The 20,661-nt window shown below is 43.7% G+C and overlaps 1 protein-coding gene across 2 annotated transcripts in view; it reads left to right on the forward strand.

Annotated features, from left to right (window-relative positions):
* MBOAT1 (membrane bound O-acyltransferase domain containing 1) overlaps positions 1-20,661 on the forward strand; it is a 51,061-nt gene that overhangs the window by 22,860 nt on the left and 7,540 nt on the right. The window contains exons 6-11 of one of the 2 annotated variants that reach the window (XM_015559740.1): positions 1,554-1,737; positions 4,067-4,259; positions 8,769-8,872; positions 11,623-11,687; positions 15,191-15,323; positions 18,064-18,215. In XM_015559740.1, coding sequence (XP_015415226.1) covers positions 1,554-1,737; positions 4,067-4,259; positions 8,769-8,872; positions 11,623-11,687; positions 15,191-15,323; positions 18,064-18,215 — 831 coding nt within the window. The remainder of the gene's footprint in view (positions 1-1,553; positions 1,738-4,066; positions 4,260-8,768; positions 8,873-11,622; positions 11,688-15,190; positions 15,324-18,063; positions 18,216-20,661) is intronic. The other variant, XM_015559741.1, reaches the window with a different exon arrangement.

The raw sequence follows: 20,661 nt of genomic DNA on the forward strand, positions 1-20,661 counted from the left end.
CTTTCTTATATGCTCTGACTGGGAATCGAATCCACAGCCTTTTTGGTGTACAGGATAATGCTCCAACCAACTGAGCCAGGGTGAGATCTTCATTTTTTAAAATATTTGCATATGAGCTTCACTATGTGTATGTAATATTGTTTATTTAATGAATCTGCTATTGATGGAGTCTTGGGTGTCTACCAGTCTTTGACTTTGCAAATGGTAAATGATGAATAGCCTTGTCCATAGGTCATTTCAGATGGGTTTGGGTAAAGCTGTAGGATCGACTCCCAGAAGTGGGATTGCTGGGCCAGAGAGTAAATGGGTCTGTGATTTTGTAGTTTTGCAGGATTCTCCTTCACTGGGGTTGTTATGTCTATTCCAGAATTATTTTTATGGGGCATGTGTCTCAGGTCCTCAAGAAACAGTTATCAATGCAAATTGGTATGATTAAATGCCGGCATGAAAAAAACATAGGAGGTAAAGCTGGAGGGAGAAATACTGGCTGGGGAGAGGAGAGAGGAGGAAGGCTGATGAAGGTGGACTCTGGCCAGTGTTGACATGCAGTAGAAAGGGGGTGGGTGTTCCAGAGGGAGGAGGCTATGCAAAGTAGGAGAAGAGCATATGAAAATAGAAATGGCCTGTGGGGTAGCATATCGGGGATGGTGGTGCAGCCCTGGCCGAGAGTTCCTACTAGAGAGTAGGAGGAGGAGATAACTGGGAGGAGCGAGAGGCTTCCAGGTGGTAAGGAGATTGAGTGCCTCGTTTCTTCATTAAGAATTTGAGACTTGGAACCAATGGAAGATCATTGGAAGAGTCTACTGAGTCAAGCTCTTTGCTGAGCATTATGGGTGTGTAAGTGCTATAGGCATAACCCCGGTGACTCGTCACCAATAGCATCTCACAAAGCCTTTCCCCACAATTCTGTCTTGCTGGAAGAGCATGCCCCTCCAAATGCCATGAAAGGACTACACACCATGGCTCCTGCAGACTCTTTTCCCTGCTGCTACCCTTGTCTATTGACCTCACGCCTGGATGCCAAAGCAGACAAGAGACTGTTACAGTGGTGTTTTTGTGTGGCTTCTTCAGGTAGAAACTGGTTCCACCCATCCTTCGTTTTGTGTTTATTTTAGTAATTGGGAGGGAGTTTTGCTATTTGGAAGCATCTCAATCAACTAACAGTAGGTTTGGATCCTCCCCACCTCCCCCCACCCCTTATCTTTATTACCTTCACCTTCCCCTGTAGAGGGCTAAGGTTGATGAGAAAGCATTTCCCAGCCTCAGAATTACGTTTGCTCTAGGCCCCTCCTTCCATGCTTATAGCAGTGACCAGCCAGCAGAGGGCACCATGGAGTGCTGCCTCCTCTCTGAGCCACTCACCTCATTAACTTTTCCTTTCAACAAGATTTCTCTTAGGCGAATTTTAGAGAAACAGAACAAGGAAAGATCCTGTTACGTTTAATAAACCGTAAAGGTAACACTTGTGTTTACGATTTGCTTATTTGAAAATATGAAAGAAAAATTAAAGATTGAATACTTTCAACCTTTTAAAAAAAACTTTATTTTCACAGAGTAAAACCCTCTTTTTTGGAATACCTAAGCTACCTTCTCAACTTCATGAGTGTCATAGCTGGACCGTGTAACAACTTCAAGGACTATATAGCCTTCATCGAGGGTAGACATGTACACATGAAGCTGCTGGAAGTGAACTGGAAGGAAAAAGGCTCCCACAGCCTGCCAGAACCTTCTCCCACTGTAAGTTTTTAGTGCCAGGTATTTACCCAGAGGCCCCAAGTATAGAGTTTTGCTGCCAGGGCTGACTCTCACTAATAATTGTTCTAATTCAAAAGCCAAGCTGTTTAACAGAAAGTTTGGCCAATAACTTTTCCCTCCATTTGTTTAAAATACTGATACTGGTATTTATTTTGCAGTTCTCTGTATTGGAGAAACAGATGCTTATTTCACAGAGCTGGTCATTGGCTGGGAATATTAAAGCAATCGATCCATTAGTCAACCAGCCAATATTTAGTGCCCACAATGTTCTTAGTACTGTACTAGCTAACACATTCAAATTTATGGGAGCTTTGTCTTTATGAATATAAATTAATACATAGCCAAAGGATAATATTCATAAAAGGTGGTGGTGGGGGAGGAAGTGGGGACCAGAATAAATGTGCTTTTTATTGGAGAACCCGCTTGTTTCCAGGGAAACCAGTTTTACACTGCCCAAAGCTTGGTTTTAGTGCCTTTGAGAGAGTTTAAGATGGTTTTTGAAATAATGTTTTAATTTTAATCTGAATTGTATTCATCTCAAAGTGGTCTACATAGGGTAACAGTGAACTTTACAAATATGGTAAACTTAGATAAACTATCCTATATTTAAGGGACATTTGTCGTTAATTAAAGGAATGGGGAAAATTGGATAAGGGAGAAAATCGGAATAATTTAAATATTTCATAAATGCTAAAATTTAGGCAAAATTCAGTATTTGAAAATTTAAGTGATTTATTAATTAAGCATGAATTTTCAGATGGTTTTGACACGGCTCCTCACACCTTCTAGTTCGTCAAATGTCTCAGCCCCAACTTGTTACTGAAACAACGTAGGAGTGAAGTTGGCGATAAGACACCAAAGTAACCACAGGTGTTTCCACAGTGTCTGTCACAGTAGTGCTTTGGTATTTCACATGCTTCTGCTTAGAAAATATTATTATTGAGTCTTAATGAATATCACTCTCTAGGACAGTGATGGCGAACCTTTTGAGCTCGGCGTGTCGGCATTTTGAAAAACTCTAACTTAACTCTGGTGCTGTGTCACATATAGAAATTTTTTGATATTTGCAACCATAGTAAAACAAAGACTTATATTTTTGATATTTATTTTATATACTTAAATGCCATTTAACAAAGAAAAAGCAACTAAAAAAATGAGTTTGCGTGTAACCTCTGACACGCGTGTCATAGGTTCGCCATCACTGCTCTGGGAGACTTGCATTTTTGTGCACAGACAAAGTGAAGTGGGGAAGTTATGTTTTGGCTAGAGACACATTGATGGGAGGGGCTGGCACCCATGAGCTAAGTGGGGGGACTGGTGCCCCATCAGTGGCTAAGCGTGGTGAGCATTTAAGTGGGAGCCAGACACTGTTCTCGGTTCCTTATATTCATTCCCTTAAAACCCAGCCCACCCTCTGGGGGAGGTGCTATTACTATCCCTTTACTACAGTTAAGGCGTCTGTTTTTATAAAGTTGGAATTATAATTGTGTTGATGTGAAATGACATTCCCTGGAATACCAGGAAAACTGGGCAAAATCACTCCATCAAGAGGAATTTAAAATGTCAGTACATTCCCTGACGGTTTGGTACAGTGGTTAGACCGTTGGCCCACACACTGAAGGGTCTCAGGTTTGATTCCCGTCCAGGGCATGTATTTGGGTTGCAGGTTCGGTCCCTGGCCCTGGTTGGGGTGGTGTGGGGGAGACAACCAGTCCATGTGTCACTCTCACGTCGATGTTTCTCTCTCTGTCTCCCACTCCCAACCTTCCACTCTGTAAAAATCACTGGGGGAAAAAATATCCTCTGGTGAGGATTAGCAAAATAAAATAAAATGTCAGTACATCTTAACCTCAGAGTGGGCTACATTTATCCTTCACACGCACAGAATCTTCCGAACTAAGCTCTGTCCTCACTGCTGGCCATTCAAACCCATTTCCTTGGCTGCTGGCTACAGAAGTGGAAGGCAAATGACTATTTCTTTCGAATGGAAGACTGCCGCCCTGTAGTACCTGTTTCTCTTATGTTTTGGGTAATGAAACCATCTCTCCTTCGTTGGTAGAATTTGCTGGTAAAAGTTTTGTTCCATTTTAGATGCATTCAGTCCTCAAGTGTGAAGTGTGCTTTGCATCTAAATAGAGCACCGTGCCCGTCATGCCATTTGTGCTGTGAGGAAAAAAGCCTGTCACCACTTTGTCAGGGACGTGGCCAGAGCAGCTGTCCGAACAGCTTTGTTCTCCACGGGCCCTCGTCAAACTGTCTTCCTCCTACAGGATCTTCTGAGCGATCCCCTGACTTTCTCTCCTCATTTCAGGGAGCGGTGATCCACAAGCTGTGCGTGACCGGCGTGTCTCTCCTTTTGTTTTTGACGCTCACGAAGACCTTCCCGGTCACCAGCCTGGCTGATGACTGGTTTGTTCATAAGGCAAACTTTCTGACGCGGCTGGGCTACTTATATGTTGTCATGCAAGCCTCAAAGCCCAAGTACTACTTGGCCTGGACGTTAGGTAAGTTTGATGGAGTGGCCCTAAATAAAGGAGGGGGGGAAATGACACTGCTTGTATGGCTTTGCCAGAACAACAACTCAGATCACCTAACCAAAAAAAAGCCCAATACGTAATGGGAAGCAGTGGAGTCAGCGTCATTTTCTGCTCCCCAGGGACCTCTCCTCTTTGCCGCCATCATAAACCCGACTGTACGTGATAAGGAAAAAGCAGTCCTGGTTGCGGTTTAAACCCAATGTTATTAACAGATGATTCGCCTAGGAAGCTGCTTCTCCCCCCCAATCAAATGGCCATTTGGTGCAGTGGGAGGTGAGGGGAGGATTCCAGAACGACCTGGCTTGCTTGTAATTTTTCTGGGCTGTATACAATGCTGGAGTCACATTAATGTGACCCACACATATGCCAATTTAGGTTACACTTTTAAAGAAATAGTTGGTTAAGCTTTATGCCTTGGAGAGAAGCTGACTTCAACTGTTTTTTTTTTAAGGTAGAAAGTTCAACTTAATTTGGTTTTAACACACTTTTTCCTTTCCCTGTTATGTAACTTAGTCAGTACTAAGTTTTTCTCTTCTTTTCAAACAGTTTTAGACTGGAAAAGTTTACAGCTTAGCTGCAGGGAGCAGTACACCTTCCATTTACTTACCAGGAATGGTAAAGGGCTTTGACAAGGCACGGCCGCTGTTGTGTTTACATCGGGACCTGTTCAAGAATGGGAGTTAACCTCGTAGCTGATGTCCCAGAGCAGTGACTGTTTATAAAGCTGAGTAGGTTATTAAACTCAGATCCCAGTGCTTAGTCCATATTTCATGAGTGAGGGCGTGGCAGTACTGAGCTCCTCTTTTCTCATTTTATGCTCCAAGATTTTAATCCCAAGGTGTAGCTACTAAATTATTTTTTTCATTTATTATTTTCATTGTGGTAAAAGTATACATAACAGAAATTTACCATTTTTACCATCTGTCGTGTGCAGTGTAGTGGCACTGAGTTCATTGAGGTGCAACCATCTCCACCCTCTACTTCCAGAGCGGCTCCCATCACCGCAAGCAAAAACTCTATCCATCAAGCAGAGTTAGCTCCCCAGCTCCCGGTCCACATTTTTTTAAGGGTCATTGTTCAGGGAGAAGTTTGATCCAAAATAGTATCTATGTAACATTTGGCCAGAGAACTCTCACTTAGAGCTTCTTAAAATTCTGTTCCTTGTCACATTCAGTTTAATTCAGGGAGTTCTTGTTGAGTACCATGTTCTGTGCTACGAGGCATTCAAAAATAAGACATGTTTTCCATCCTCAAGATTGTCACACTCTGTGGGAACACAGACGTGGGCACCAACCAGGCAGTTCACATCAGGGGCTGTCCCAGGGGTGGGCAGAGGAGGTGATAAATATGGTCATCAGTCTCCTTGTATCTCATTCCGTTTTCTGCAGTTGCTTTATTATCTAAAAGTCATTTCCTTAGTAGGTAGGCTTTATAAAGCATGTCCCAAAATTCACGCAAGAAGTAATTTTGATAGAAAACACAGGTTTATAGTTAAAAATTGTAAATTTTTTTTATTGAGGATTTTGGGCTGGAGGCATCATCGGACCATTCTTCTTCGAAAATGCGGCTGCTCAGGCAATAACAAAAGAGTGTGTATGTGCCACCAAAGCCGTGGAGGCCATTTACCCGATATGCTATTCCATACATAACCCTATACTGTACACTTTATGAATCAATAAAAAATTTACAATTTTTAATTATAAACCTGTGTTTTCTATCAAAATTACTTCTTGCGTGAATTTTGGGACATACTTTACTATTACGGTTGGAACTTTACTTGGAACACCAGGCTATTTTCCTATGTGAAATTGTATTTTCACTTTGCTCTCACCTCAATGCACGCATGCGTGTGTGTGTGTGTGTGTGTATGTGTGTGTGTGTGTAAGATTGAGAGAGAACTGCTCACTCCCTTTACAACCTTCTACTTCCTCACTTGTCCTCCTTTTCTCTCTCCTTTCCCTCCCCTTCCACTCCCACATTCTGTATCTCAGGGTAATGGGCTGGCTTCTGGACTGAATCAGCTCCTGCTTTAAGGAGGAAAGGAAGGCCATTCCATGGCCTCATAGGGAAAGTCTAACACGAGGTGGGTTGTGCTGGCGGGTCTACGTGGGGAGGGGGTCCCAGGGAACGGGGTGCCTGGCACTGTTCTGTGCTGTGGGGAGCTCCCCAGCTTTTTGGAGTATAGAATAGCTTTGTGGGTAGCTTTCTCTGGGGACTTGGCTCTTTTTCTCCTCCCCCCCCTTATCTTTTTTTGGTAGCTTCCATAGAACGCTTTGTTAATGTGTATGGCCTCAATCTGAAGTTCGTTACAGTTTAGATTGCGTGGGCTGGTCTGCAATTAACCTGTGTATTATTTATAAATAAAGAAGCAGTGAATAGTATGACAGGGAATATTTAAACTGCTTAACTGAATAATTGTTTTATCCAGCTGCTTAAAACACCATTTACATATAATTGATGTACTAATTATACATGATTATAAATCTAATCCTTAAAGTTGGCCTCTTGATGGATCTTAGCTGAGCTACACTGCATTAGCCTAGTTCTAGTTACTGTTTATATTGAAATAATACAGCTATTTTCTTTGGATTTAGTGTACAATTCTGTCCTCCCCAAGCCCCCTACTAATTAGTGAGACTCAACTTTAGCCCAGGCTGTGTTCTAGAGATCACAAACCATAAAATATGGGTGTCTGAGTTAATTTATCTGTAATGATGTACTGGAGTCATGTACAATATAAAGCCAATTTTCAACATCCCTTTAAAATAGGTAACATTATTATAGCCATTTTATACTCAAAAGAATAGGTTTAAGAACTCGCCCAAGGCCCTGCATTTACTCTGATCCCGAAGTGGAGAGAGGAACCTAGGAGATGTACCCCCAGAGTCCGCCCCTCACCACTGTGTTCACGCCGTTGTGAGCTGTATTCCGTGAGAAATGCCTGTAGAGTGATTTATAGAGCCCTAAAAGATAGCAAGTGTGTTCGTGCGCAAACACACAAACACAGGATAGTTATTCTGGTCTTTTGAGATCAGGCTGGTCAGCCAGAGCTGAGGCTGGAGGTGGGACAAGGCATTCAGGGGTCCCAGCACGGCCGGTCCAGTCCTGTTTTCAGTTGTCAACACAGGCCTCCAGGGCTCTTCCCCCAGGATTAGTTTATCTTCTGGCCTCCACACATCTGTGCCCACACAGTTAAAACTATTAGCTTCTTAACTGGCCCACTCTTGCTTTGCTTTTCCACTGAGCTCCCATCCTGTGGGCCTGGGAGACTGACGTAGCAGGACTCAGCACTCTTCTCCTCTCTTCTAAAAGAAACCAGATGGTTTTACGGCGAAGCCGAGTGTAAGATAAGCAACGTCAAACCATCAACTATGCAGGAGACAGAGCAGGGTGTTCTCCTGTAGAGCAGCCTTCAGAAGTCCCTCTGGAGCTGGGCCTGAATTGTAGACCCAGAGGAACGGAGCTGTACGAGAGGGAGGTCTTCTACCTTCTCCTCCCGATCGCAGGCTCTACCTGCCGTGCTGAGCTTTCATCAGTTTTATTACCGTATTTTCTTTTAAAAAATAACCAGTGAACTTGAAACAAGACAACTGGATGAGAGGATGGCCCTCTTGGTCACTGTAGTAAAAGTATATTGCTTTCATCAGGTCTTTGTTTACAGAAAGCATTTCATTAAAGGAGTTGATGAGCATTGCTCCCTGCAAGGGACCTTTCCTAGGGTTCCGTGAAGTCACCTAACGATGGTAACAGGAGCTTTCAGAGGGACTTATGGGTGGGACGGCTTTGGTATTGTGTCCACGTGTGGTCTCCATGGCAGCTGGCCCCCGACTCACATCTCTAGCTCTCTCCTTCTTCTTGTAATCTGAACGTTCCTAACTGCATCTCAGCAGCCCCAACTGATATCCTTCCAGCCTGTCACGCTTCATACGTTCGGAATGAGCTGCACTTTCCTTTTCAAAGCTGGGTCTCCCGACGCAGTGCTGTCTACGCGTCTGATGACAGCTCTTGGACCTCAGTTACTGTCCTGCCGTCTGATGACAGCTCTTGGACCTCCACGGGTCCCTCGTTTCTTCTTCCCGTCTCTGCTTCTGAGCTTAAGTGTATTTTTCCCTTCTTCCCTTTCTCCTCCCATATCCAGCTGGTCACTAATCCTCCTGTATCTTGCTTCGTTTTGGTTCTCCCTTCCTCTCATCCCCATGTTGTATTCTATGAGCATCTAGTGCCCTTCTTCTTACCTCTCAGGTGCTCACTCACAGCCAGTGAATGAATAAAAGTGAATAAAAATTGAGGTCACCAAAAAGCCAACCATGTTTCTCCGATTCACCATGGCACCAGGCCCTGTAAATCTTTTTGGTGTCCTTTCTGAGGACACTGCCACCTACCTCTCAGTCTTAAAGCGAGACAGATGTTGGAATCCTTTAAAGCGACCATGTGACCTTTGTTCCGTATCCTAACGTGTTGTTTTGAAAACCACAGCTGATGCCGTGAATAACGCAGCTGGCTTTGGGTTCAGCGGAGTGGATCAGAACGGAAATTTCTGTTGGGATCTGCTTTCTAACCTAAACATCTGGAAAATTGAGGTGAGTCTTTTGTGCTTCTGAATCCAGCTGCGATCGCGTATAAAGCAGTGGTTTACGTTGAGTGCAGTGTCCAGGGGTCTTCTTCGTCGATGTGCGCGGAAAACTGCTATAGGGAATGCCAGGGCCAGCAGTCTCTGGGACTTGGTGCATCTGGGAATATTTTTCCTCTTTGTTTTGTTTTCTTTTTAAAAGATACTTTCTTGATAGTTTTAGTGGTTCAAGGAATAATTACACAAGAAAATCTGAAAAAAAGAGCCAGGAAAATCTTTTTTTGTTGTTTCCATCCCTGTGCTTTCAACTTGAAGTACAGAATCCATTTTCTCTTGTTCACATTCTACTTCCTTCAGTCAAGAACACAGACTGGCCCTAGCCGGTTTGGCTCAGCAGATAAAGCATGGTCTGCTGACCAGAGGGTCCTGGGTTCCATTCCGGTCAAGGGCACGTACCTTGATTGCAGGCTCCTCCTGGGCCCTGGTTGGGGCTCGTGCAGGAGGCAACCAATCAATGTGTTTCTCTCACATTGATGTTTCTCTCTGTCTTTCCCCTTCTCTTTCACTCTCCCTAAAAATCAATAGAAAAATTTCCTCAGGTGAGGATTAACATCAACAACAACAAAGAACACAGACGAAGCCTCTGCATTTAGATTTCAATTTTACACGTGCTCTTTGTGGTTCCTTTGGGAACAGTGATAATCCAGTTGTGTTTCGGAAGAATTGCCATAGCACAGAGCTTCCAGGCCCCCGGAGGCAGTGCAGTTTTTCTCTTTCTCTGGCTTTGCGCTCCTGTGTCTTCATCATTGCAGGTGGTCTCCTTGGGGCCATGTCACTTGGCTTCCTAGGCCTTGTCAGCAGTCAGAGCTGACAGGAAGACCACGCCGCAGACCCTATTCCCCTGGCAGCGGGATGGAGTAGGGCATGGCTCTCTGCAGGCAGAGTGTTGGTTCTTCCGCCAGGTGACTCGGGTTTGTGGCTGGAGGGGATATGTAGACAGAGCAAGAAGCCAGGGCTGTGGAGAGTTTCCACCTGCTACCCACGCTGGGTGGACACTAGGCCACAAGAAGCCTTGTGGGGCCGGGGGGGGGGGGGGGGGGGAGGGTGGATACCTTCCACCTTCTTGATGCCTGAGTCTTCTCTTCATCTTCAAGGGACAAGCTCCAGCCTCCAGAACAGTGGTTCTCAACCTGTGGGTCTTGACCCCTTTGGGGGTCGAACGACCCTTTCACAGGGGTCACCTAAATACATCCTGCATATCAGATATTTACATGCAGATTCATAACAGTAGCAAAGTTACAGTTATGAAGTAGCAACGAAAATAATTTTATGGTTGGGGGTCACCACAACATGAGGAACTGTATTAAAGGGTCGCGGCATTAGGAAGATTGAGAACCACTGCTCTAGCACAACCTTTCTCATTTTCAGAAAAGCAACGTAGATAATCACCATGCTTCTCGTTCTTATACAGATGATGTCAGAGGTAGTCTGAAGGTGTTATGGCTTGCCTCCCTATTTCCACCAAAATTCTTCTCTCCCTCAGAACTCTGGGACCACTGCTGGCTGCTGTGGGTGAATGTCCTTCACAGCGGTTCCCTCTGACCTCCGGCTGCCCCCCAGGTCCTCCACTGTGCACACAAAGACAGTCATTTCACTGGGCATGTGTTCAGGGTGAAGGGCCAACTTATTAAGTTACGTATTTGTTATAAAGGAGAACCAGAAGGAAGAACTTTGCATTTTTAATCGAGTTGATACAGAGGAAAGAGCTAAAGAAAACCAAGGAAGTCCAATTTAGTTAAGGTTCCTACAAGCTGTGTGTATAACATTTTATTAGCCATAGAAGATAGGGATACCTAGAAGTCCTTAGGGTTTTGAAATAAAAACTCATAATACAAAATCTTTCTATTAACATCTATTGATGAGCTCTCTTCTTCTCTCCTCTTCTTTCTTTCTAAACATATTACATTAGGCCACTGTGGGACCTAGGATTTTCTTATGGTTGAAACAGAAAAAAGTGGCAGTTGTACTTTCCACCTTCATTAGGCATCTGGTTCTTGAATGTTTGTTTCATGCTTTCCACCTCCAACCAGCCTTTGATAATATCGTTGTTTTTTTTTTTTTTTATGAGGAAACCTTTTTCATGGCTTGTTTTGGAATGTGTCTTCCTCAGAGGTTGATTTCTTTGTGTCATTGCCAGTTTGGTGATATTTCTTTCTTTTCTTTTCTGTATTGTGACTCCTTCATGTGTAAAATCTCTCACTATTCTAAATACAATGGGAAGCATTTGAACCTGTGCAGCTGTTTGTAGAATAACTTCACAAGACTGACCTAGTTTATAGAAGGCAACACAGTGAAAAGGTGACGATAAAATTGCAGCTGTCTCCATAAAGGCACTCAATTCACACGATTAAACTTTTCCTAGGGCAAATCCCCTTTTAAGGTATTTAGTTTTAAAATTCAGATGACTTAAAAAAATTTTTTTAAACCAGAGAGGATGGAAAACCCACAAAACGTTCCTTCAAGTTTTCCTATAATTTGAAAATAAATTGAGAAAAATTGAGACTTTGCAAGCCAAGTGTTTGTCAGTCTCATAAACATCAGGATGTTCCTGCCTTCAGTGGAACAGCTGATGTACTCTTGACCGACTAGTCACTAGTGAACCAGCACATCTGGTCTGCTGCCAGGGAAATTCTGGGGAGGACTTTCCATTACTTGGAGTATTTTTAAAGCTAATGATAGGTGTTATTTTCTTCTTTTCAGACTGCTACAAGTTTCAGAATGTACCTAGGAAACTGGAATATTCAGACAGCTACTTGGCTAAAGCGGTAAGAAAAACAAACACGACCTCATTCCTCACAGCACTGGGATATGTTTAGATGGGAGTTGTTGGATGAACAGCAATAGTAGTATTGTCATCTGACACTTTTGTTTTGTATGAACATCTATGCCCTCTAAGTAAAAAAAAGTAGAAATATAGTGATTTGAGAAGATCAAATAATATGGCATGTTTATTTATTTTTTTAAATGTTTTTTTTTATATTTTATTGATTTTTACAGAGAGGAAGGGAGAGGGATAGAGAGTTAGAAACATCGATGAGAGAGAAACATCGATCAGCTGCCTCCTGCACATCTCCCACTGGGGATGTGCCCGCAACCCAGGTACGTGCCCTTGACCGGAATCAAACCTGGGACCTTTCAGTCCGCAGGCTGACACTCTATCCACTGAGCCAAACCGGTTTTGGCGTGGCATGTTTATTTTAATGTATCAGACAATTGATCCTGCCATTCCTATGTACCAGGCACTCATTTAATCGTATGAGATGTTGGTGTTATTATCCCCATTTTGCAGATGAGCAAAATGAGGCACAGAAAGGTTCTGTAACTTGCCCAAAGTCACACAGCTAATGAGTAATAGATAAGAGCCCAAGCAGACCATCTGTAGAGCCAGGCTCTTAACCTCTGTGCTGCGCTACCTCTAACCTAAAGGACAGCCTGTTGATCAGACGTCAAAGACAGACACTGTCAGCATTTAACCACTGAAATCCTGGTATTTATCCCTAGCATTGAAAGCTTTATCCTACCTCAGATGTTTGTGCTTTTAAACTTTGTATTTTTATTGCTATTTCTGTTTCCTTACACATTCCAAAATTAAAAACATAACTTATTATGGAACTGATAATATGTTATCCGGGGTAATATGCTATCCTTGAAACTCTAGCTAGTGAATATTCCTATCATATAAGTGCAAGGAGAGTATAGAAATGCGAAGCTGTAGATTCTGCTGTTGGTAAGTAGCATTTTTCTTAGGTGAAAACAAGTGACAATGTATAGTAATTCCCCCAAAGTAAGCTCCCACAGTGTTGTCTGAAAATTGATCTAAACATGCAATTTTTGCAAATTTATCCTTAATATTATTGCTATTAATTTTGCAAATAATTTTGAATATTGAGTAATCCCAATGTGCCAAGAGTTTTAGTCTCCATTAGGAGTTTGTTTTAAGATGACTGAACATATATGTATCCACATAAAAAATGAAAAAAAAATGACTTGATTTATAAAAAAGATAAAGAGGGTAAGAAACAAGTACCTATGCAAACTATTCCTCATTTTAAGAAAGAAACATTATACAAATGGGTCCCAGTCCTGTTTTTCTCCCCAAATGCATTGTTTTTCCACGAAGAGGGAGCCATATCCTTAGTTTGGGTTTAAACCAGTTACCTTTGACAATCCATATAGTGCAGGATTGGTGTTAGCTGTTTGAGTTTCTATTTTATGTTCCATTTGGGTCCTCTCGTTTATTAAACCTTGCAGTGGCCCCCTTTCAGTGCATTGGCAGTTCTCAGACTGAGCTTGGGAGAAAGCCCCCTGCTACTCTGTGTTAATAATCAACAAAGACGCCAACGCTCTCCCGGGTGTTTTGCTGACAATTTCTCAATCCACACACTATCACTCTTTAAGGCAGCTTCATGGATTGAAATCCAGTGGGCACAGTGAGAACTGAAAGGCCCTACAACCGACACTTTGATTTTGGGCTGGAGTCATTCCCAAATGAGGTGAAAAAGATTGCAGAGCTGGTTATGGCACAGGGGCTAGGCTGAAAAGGCAAATTAATTTACACTAAATGAGGATATCTGCTTCTAAAGAACCGTATCCTGATCCCAAGGTTTTCAGTGCCAATGGCACTTATTTATCCATAATTATTCCTGGTAGATTAGATCATTGTTGGCAGGGGCTGACCAGAGCCTGACCACTTGGATTTTTATTAGATACTAGTGGCCCACTGCACGAAATTCGTGCACTTGGGGCAGGGTCCCCCAGCCCGGCCTGTGCCCTGTCACAGTGCGGGATCCGTGCGAGCCATCTCTCCAAAGAGGTAGGCCCTGCCCACCCATCTGGGGCTTCTTGATGGATTGCCCCAAAGAGGCAGGCCGGAGCTGGGGTAGGCCGCGGCAGAGGCCTCTGGACCCCAGTGCAGGTGCACGGAGACTCCTGCCTCAGCCCTGCCCCCAGCGGGCCATGGCGGAGGCCTGCGGACCTCTGTGTGCCTCAGGACCGCCGGCTCACGCGCTGTAAGTCCTTGCCCACCCGCGCCTGCTGTGCACCTAGCCTACTGACCGGTTGTTACTGTGACGGCATCTTGGCCAATTTGCATATCACCCTATTATTAGATAGACTAGAGGCCCAGTGCACTAGGGTGGGGTCCCTCTGGGTCAGTGATGGAGAACCTATGACACACGTGTCAGAGGTGACACGCGAACTCATTTTTTTGGTTGATTTTTCTTTGTTAAAAGGCATTTAAATATATAAAATAAATATCAAAAATATACGTCTTTGTTTTACTATGTATGGTTGCAAAGATAAAAAAATTTCTATATGTGACACGGCACCAGAGTTAAGTTAGGGTTTTTCAAAATGCTGACACGCCGAGCTCAAAAGGTTCACCATCACTGCTCTGGGTGGCCTGCAGGGATTGGGCCAAAACCCATAGTCCAACACCACCTGCAGCTCCTGCCTGCTGCTCCTGCTCATCCCGACCCCACTGTTCTTGCCGTGGGCTCACGTCCAATCAGTCCCGATCGGGAGAGGCTCTCCAGCCATGAGCTCTGCATCTGGGGCCCTCCCAAGGGGAGTGGCCTGTGGGATCGGGCTGAAACTGATTCTCCGACATCCCCTGAGGGGTTCTGGATTGCGAGAGGGCACAGGCCAGGCTGAGGGACCCTACCGGTGCATGATCAGGCCGAGGAGGGATCACAGGAGGGCTCCCAGGGCATGTCCGGTCCATCTCACTCAGTCCTGATCGGCCGGACCCCAGCAGCAAGCTAACCTAGCGGTTAGAGCATCTGCCTCCTGGTAGTCAGTGCATGTCATAGCGACTGGTCGACTGGTTGACTGTCTGCCCCCTGCTGGTCAGTGCACAGCATATCGACTGGTTGACCAGTTGACTGTCTGCCCCCTGCTGGTCAGTGCCTGTCATAGCAAGTGGTTGAGCATCCTTAGCATATCATTAGCATATTATGCTTTGATTGGTTCTGCCATTCGGTCTATTTGCATATTACCCTTTTATTAAATAGGATGGAATAATGGGGTCAGACCATGTACTTCTGTGGAGGTTAAAAGTTCATGTGAATTGCCTACCTGATAGTGTTCAAGAAAACTCGAGTTCAGGCTGCTTAGACTACATTGCAAATCCCTGAATAGGGTTAGGCAGGCAGGTTGTCAGGAATGGAGCAATTGATGTCTGTAAAGTCTGATTCGAAAAGATGCCAGTGTAGCTGGAGGTTTCTGGTTTGTTTGACCTGTGACTGGTCGTGCCTGCCTCTCTTCACAGAGTGTGCTACGAGCGTGTCCCCTGGTACCCTACAGTGTTCACCTTCATCCTGTCTGCCCTGTGGCATGGTGTCTACCCTGGGTACTATTTCACCTTCTTAACTGGAATCCTCGTCACAGTAGCAGCCAGGACGGTAAGCTTGCTTTGGTTGTGGGGTCTTTTCCTTAGGAATGTATGTTGTCATTTAGTCCTATTAGGAGTCGGGAGATGAGAGGGTAGGAGTGATGTTTTGAAAAAAAATCAAACAGAAGTCTTTCCATTAGAGAAATACTTCAGTATCTAGGAGGTTGTGGTCATCAAATGGTTTATCATTTTATTTTCACATTATTTACAGAGTGTGTTTGCAAAAGAAAAGGAATTTTAGGAGCACCGTTTAGGAACTTAAGAGATGAAAACATTTTAAATCATTAAAGGCTGTGAACATATACAATCTACTATTCACAGGTGACAATGATTATTAATTAATGTAGGCTTTGTAACACTTCATTTCACTTATACTTCACTTCATTTCTCATTTCATTATCCTAAGCCCAGAAATAATTCAGTCTGTAAGCAGCCAGTAAAATCACAGCCACAGGAACTGTGTTCTGTTGGAGATTGCTCCAAACTCTCATTTGCTGATCCAATTGAATTAGTTTGTGTAAAATCCTTTGGATTTTATAAATTTGGTTCTCTAGGTTTTTTGGGAAGTTTGTCCCTAGACAGTTCTACATTTTGCTGGCAGTAGAGCAGGATAATAAAGGAATAAAAATAAGCCTTCTCTCAAAGAATGAGATGAATATGAAATAAGTAACTGCAATTCAGTATGCTCTAATTATCAGATACCGAGTTTTATATTTGATTTTATTTCAGCCTATGATAATGATTGTGGCCTTTCTTGTTCATGTGCCGACAGCTTTAAATGACATTTGTTGAACTGTATAAGCTATTCACTTTTCCTTTAATGTATCTGTTCTATGAATATTTTAGGAGCCCTACTTCAGTGTTCTAGGTGCTAAGCTACTGTAGTGAGCAAAAACAAGAGGTCCCCCCTCTCCCAATGGAAATTTTAGTTAGATGAAGGTTTGTTGGGATATATGTGTAAACAGTATGGATAACTGATTACCATTCATGCTGATTAGCACACTTTAAAAATTAAATATACATTGTATCTATTTGTGCATAGAAACCAGGGAAGGCATTTTCTGTTCTCCAATTTATATACCTACACTTGGATTATAAAAGAACATTGAAAACAGAGAGCAGGACAAACTAAGAAACAAAGGATAGAGTTTTGTTTGTTAATTTACTCAGAGTATTATTTCTTAAAGTGTCTTTGGTTTAATTGATCTCAACTGACATAAAAGCATTGATTGATGTAAAACATTTTTTTGGGGGGTGGCCTGGAAACATTTTGTACAAATTAGTAAGGTGGGGTTGGAGCAGAGAGGGTTCATAGAAGAGTATTCCGCCCCCCACCCCTCCTTTTTTTGTCCCCCAAACAGAATATAATCAAATAGGTATGAAGTGCCTTAGACTTGGGAATATAATCTCCTACATGCTTGCCCACGCTGCCCCCACCATGGATGGACCTCGGGCTTCTGTCCGGAGGAACCCAGAATGAGGAGAGGAGTCCACTCACCAGCCACCTGCTTTGGGGCTGACCTACCAATCAGCCAGCCTTGGTTTCAGCTCTGCCTTTGCTTCTCGGATCTGGAGATTAGGTGTCTTTCTGGAGCAAATCTAGTCACATGTGTCAGAAGACCTCCACATGAGTATATCTTTTGAACCCAGCATTGTCTATTTCAAAGAATTTCTTAGTTTCCCTGTCTGTCAAAAGGGTATAATGATGCTCACGTGATAGGCTTGCCGAGAGAATCATACGGGTAAGCATTAACACAAGCTTGGCATGCAGTGAGCACTCCGTAAATGGGAGCTGCTCTTATCATTAATGCTAATGTTACTTTATTACTGTTATTCAAAGGAAATAATTAGGAAACACTGCAGAGATTTGTCTACGAGGGTAGCATCACAGAATTGTTCACTACAGCAGAGGGTGGGACCCAAGCTCACTTTTCCATTATTAACTTATAATTGTATTGGGGATTAATACTTACTGATATGAAAGGAAAAAACACCACATCATGACCTATTAAGTACTGTCCGCTGTGGCTCTGTTGGTTGAGCATCGACCCCGGCACCAAAAGATCAGCAGTTTGACTCCCGGTTAGGGCACATGCCCAGGTTACAGGCTTGATTCCTGGTAGGGGGTGTGCAGGAGGCAGCCTATCGATGATTCTCTCTCTTCCTTCCTCTCTATAACAATCAATTTAAAAATCTTTATAAGAAAAGCAGATGAAAGATTATTTTTTTAAAATATATTTTTATTTATTTCAGAGAGGAACGGAGAGGGAGAGAGAGAGAGAGAGAGAAACATCAGTGATGAGAGAGAATCATTGGTTGGCTGCCTCCTGCACGCCTTCCCACCCTCCTCCACTGGGGATCAAGCCTGAAACCCAGGCATATGCCCTTGACTGGGATTGAACCTGGGACCCTTCAGTCCTGAGGCCAATGCTCTATCCACTGAGTCAAACCAGCTAGGACGAAAGATTATATTGATGCCATTGAAAATATAAAGTGAGTATATATGAATAGAATAAGTCTGGAAGGATAAGTGCCAACTTTTTAAATAGTGCTTTTCTCTGGGAGATGTTAAAAAAGAAAAAATTGCTTTTGCTTAGTTCTTTAAATAATTGTAAATACCACGATGGTATTTTTAGTTGAAAATAGAACTCAGACGGTCGGTGTTTCCGAGACCTTATGTTCCCAAGGTGCACCTGCTTGAGCAGAGTCTCAGTTGTGTTTTATTTTTTACCTTCCCCTTTGCCTGGCAGGTGAGGAACAACTGTAGACATTACTTCCTTTCTTCGAAAGGCCTCAAGGTTGCTTATGACGTGGCCACCTGGGCTGCCACGCAGCTGGCCGTCTCCTACACAGTGGCGCCCTTTGTCATGTTGGCAGTTGAACCCACCATCAGTTTATACAGGTAAGTTCCCGCGTTCTCAGCCGCTGTTCAGTAAACATGTGTTTTCTCTGTGTTTGACACAGGACTCAGTCAATTGAATCAACCAGTACTAACAATTTCTAAATGTGGCTTCAATTCCTAAAAAAGGCCATTGAATGGACATGGTCATCCTAGAAATCCCAACTCACAAACAACAGTACATTAGCAAAACTGACGCAAGTCCTTCAGCCATTCGTAACACAATTAAGGGCCGCTTATGGTAGTGGATTTTGAAGGGATGGACCTGAGTTACTCAGAGGATGAAGCTGCCGCCTTAGCCTCTTCTTCCTGGGGCGAGGCTGTGTTGGAGACCGTGGGCCATTCTGAGAGCAGGACGAGTGGCAGGTGCAGGGGCGCTGCCCATGCTGGGAGTGGCTGATCTGAGTGGCCTGCAGGAGGCTGTGTCCTGGGAGACGGCAGTTCTGTTGGATGCGCATGGGACTTATGTGGCACGTGGTACACGTGGAGGGGAGTAGGTGGAATTTAGGATGGAGGGGAAGGTCACACCAGAGACAAGAGGCCTTTGGGGAAGAGGTTGTTCAAACCTCTTCTTGCTCACTCTCCTAGTTTCGTTCTTATGTTGAATTAGTTGCATTTCTCCACTACTTCCAAAATTGTGGTTGTGTGACCTCTGGCAAGTTTCTAACCTCTTTCACCTTTTATTTTCTCAACTGTAAAATGAGGCTAAGAATAGAATCCACCTCAAGGCACCTTTGTTAGGACTGAACTAGGCAGATGTGGGAAGGACTCGTGGGTGCCTGGCATATAGTTTGTTTTCAGTAAATGGTAACTTGTATTTATGTAATGGTTTGCACAGGCTTTTGTAGAGTAGCTTTGGAGCATAGCTATGGTCAGAAAAGTGACTTCGAAATAAGCAATGCAAACATGCCTTATTTGTAAGTTGGGTATTTTCTGTGGTTGATTCACTGGTCAGAAATGATCAGAGATACTACCCAGTATGGGTGTCACAGGGTGATTTTTTTCAGATAGAGAAAACTATACAACACTCATCAATAAAACTGTTCCTACGTACTCATTAGGTCATAGGAGTGTAACCTGGAAATTGAGTTGGGTTTTACTAATATACACATTTTTCTAGATAAGAGATACCAGTATAGTAGGAAAAGAATGATAATCTCTAGGGGAGGGGGAGCGGGAGCCCTTATTTCAGCCACTACAGAGGTAGGGGGCACTCAGCTTTATTTAAGACACCTGAAATTGAGCACCTCTTCCCTGGGCTCCCTCTCCTAGAGGCACCCCCCACCATGCTGGCTCTCAGCTGGTTTTCCCTCCCCCGTGTTCCACCTGGGGCAGCCCACAGTCTCACAGCTCCATTCCCCTTCCCCTGCTTCCAGTGCCCTCCAGCCAGCATTTGCCTTCATTGCCTCCTATGTTTTATTCCCCCCACCCCCCGCCTCCCCGAGCAGCCTGCAGCTCCATTGAGCATCTACCTGGGCTGTCCAGCTTGCTGACTTAGGTGCTATTTGTTCTGGTTACAAAGTCTCATAAGTTTTGAGTTGTCTGCTTCTCATATGGTGTCCCCCCATAAGCCCAGGTACTTTAAGCAACAGAATACTGCTGAATGTGAGATTTTTTCAGGAAAAACATATGTATCATATTATAATAGAAATGCCCGTATTCAACTCAAAGCTATTTAATACCTACAGTGTGCTGGGCACTGTTCTAGAAGCTGGGACTAAAATGGTGAGCAAAATGTAGAACTCGTTCCTGCTCTCATGAAGGGGATAGCTTGTTGGAAGAGACAGGTGGTAATTGACAAATTTGTAAGTATACACTAACATCACAATGAGTGAATGGTACAAAGATTTAAGAGAACAGTAACAGGAATCTGACTCAGACTGAGCCTCAAAGGTGGCTTTTAGGAGGAAGTGGCATTTGAGCTAAAGTCCTGAAAACTGCATCGTAGGAGTGAAGCAGGCACAGCGTGGGTGAGGGTGGTGGGTGAGGTGGAACACTGTGGATTTGCTCTAAACATAGACAACAGCAGAGACAAGCCCCCTTGGGAGGAAGCTCTGTGCATTGAAGACTCAAGAAACCCGAGAGTTTGCAGAACCAGAATCAATCCCAGGTAGAGGGTGTTGAGCTGAGAAGAGAAGGGTAGTTGTCAGTATCCCTATTTGTCATATGAGGAAGTGGAGTCTCAGAGAGGGTGAGTAATTTAACAAAACTCACACAGCAAATAAGTGCTAGACCTGAGTTCCTTTAACAGCAAGATGAATAGTACAGTTACTAAACATTTCTTTAGGACACGTTATTTTGGAAGAAAATTACTGCTTGGGGATCACACTAAATGGTGATTTATTTGGGATGACATGCATTTAACCAATGAAAGTCTGCTAATTCCTACACTTAGGCCGGGCTCTAGGGTAAGAGTCAAATAATCATCAATCCAGATGACTCCTAAGTA

Source organism: Myotis davidii, unplaced genomic scaffold (genome assembly GCF_000327345.1).
Source record: "Myotis davidii unplaced genomic scaffold, ASM32734v1 scaffold53, whole genome shotgun sequence".
In the NCBI taxonomy this organism is placed as follows: domain Eukaryota; kingdom Metazoa; phylum Chordata; class Mammalia; order Chiroptera; family Vespertilionidae; genus Myotis; species Myotis davidii.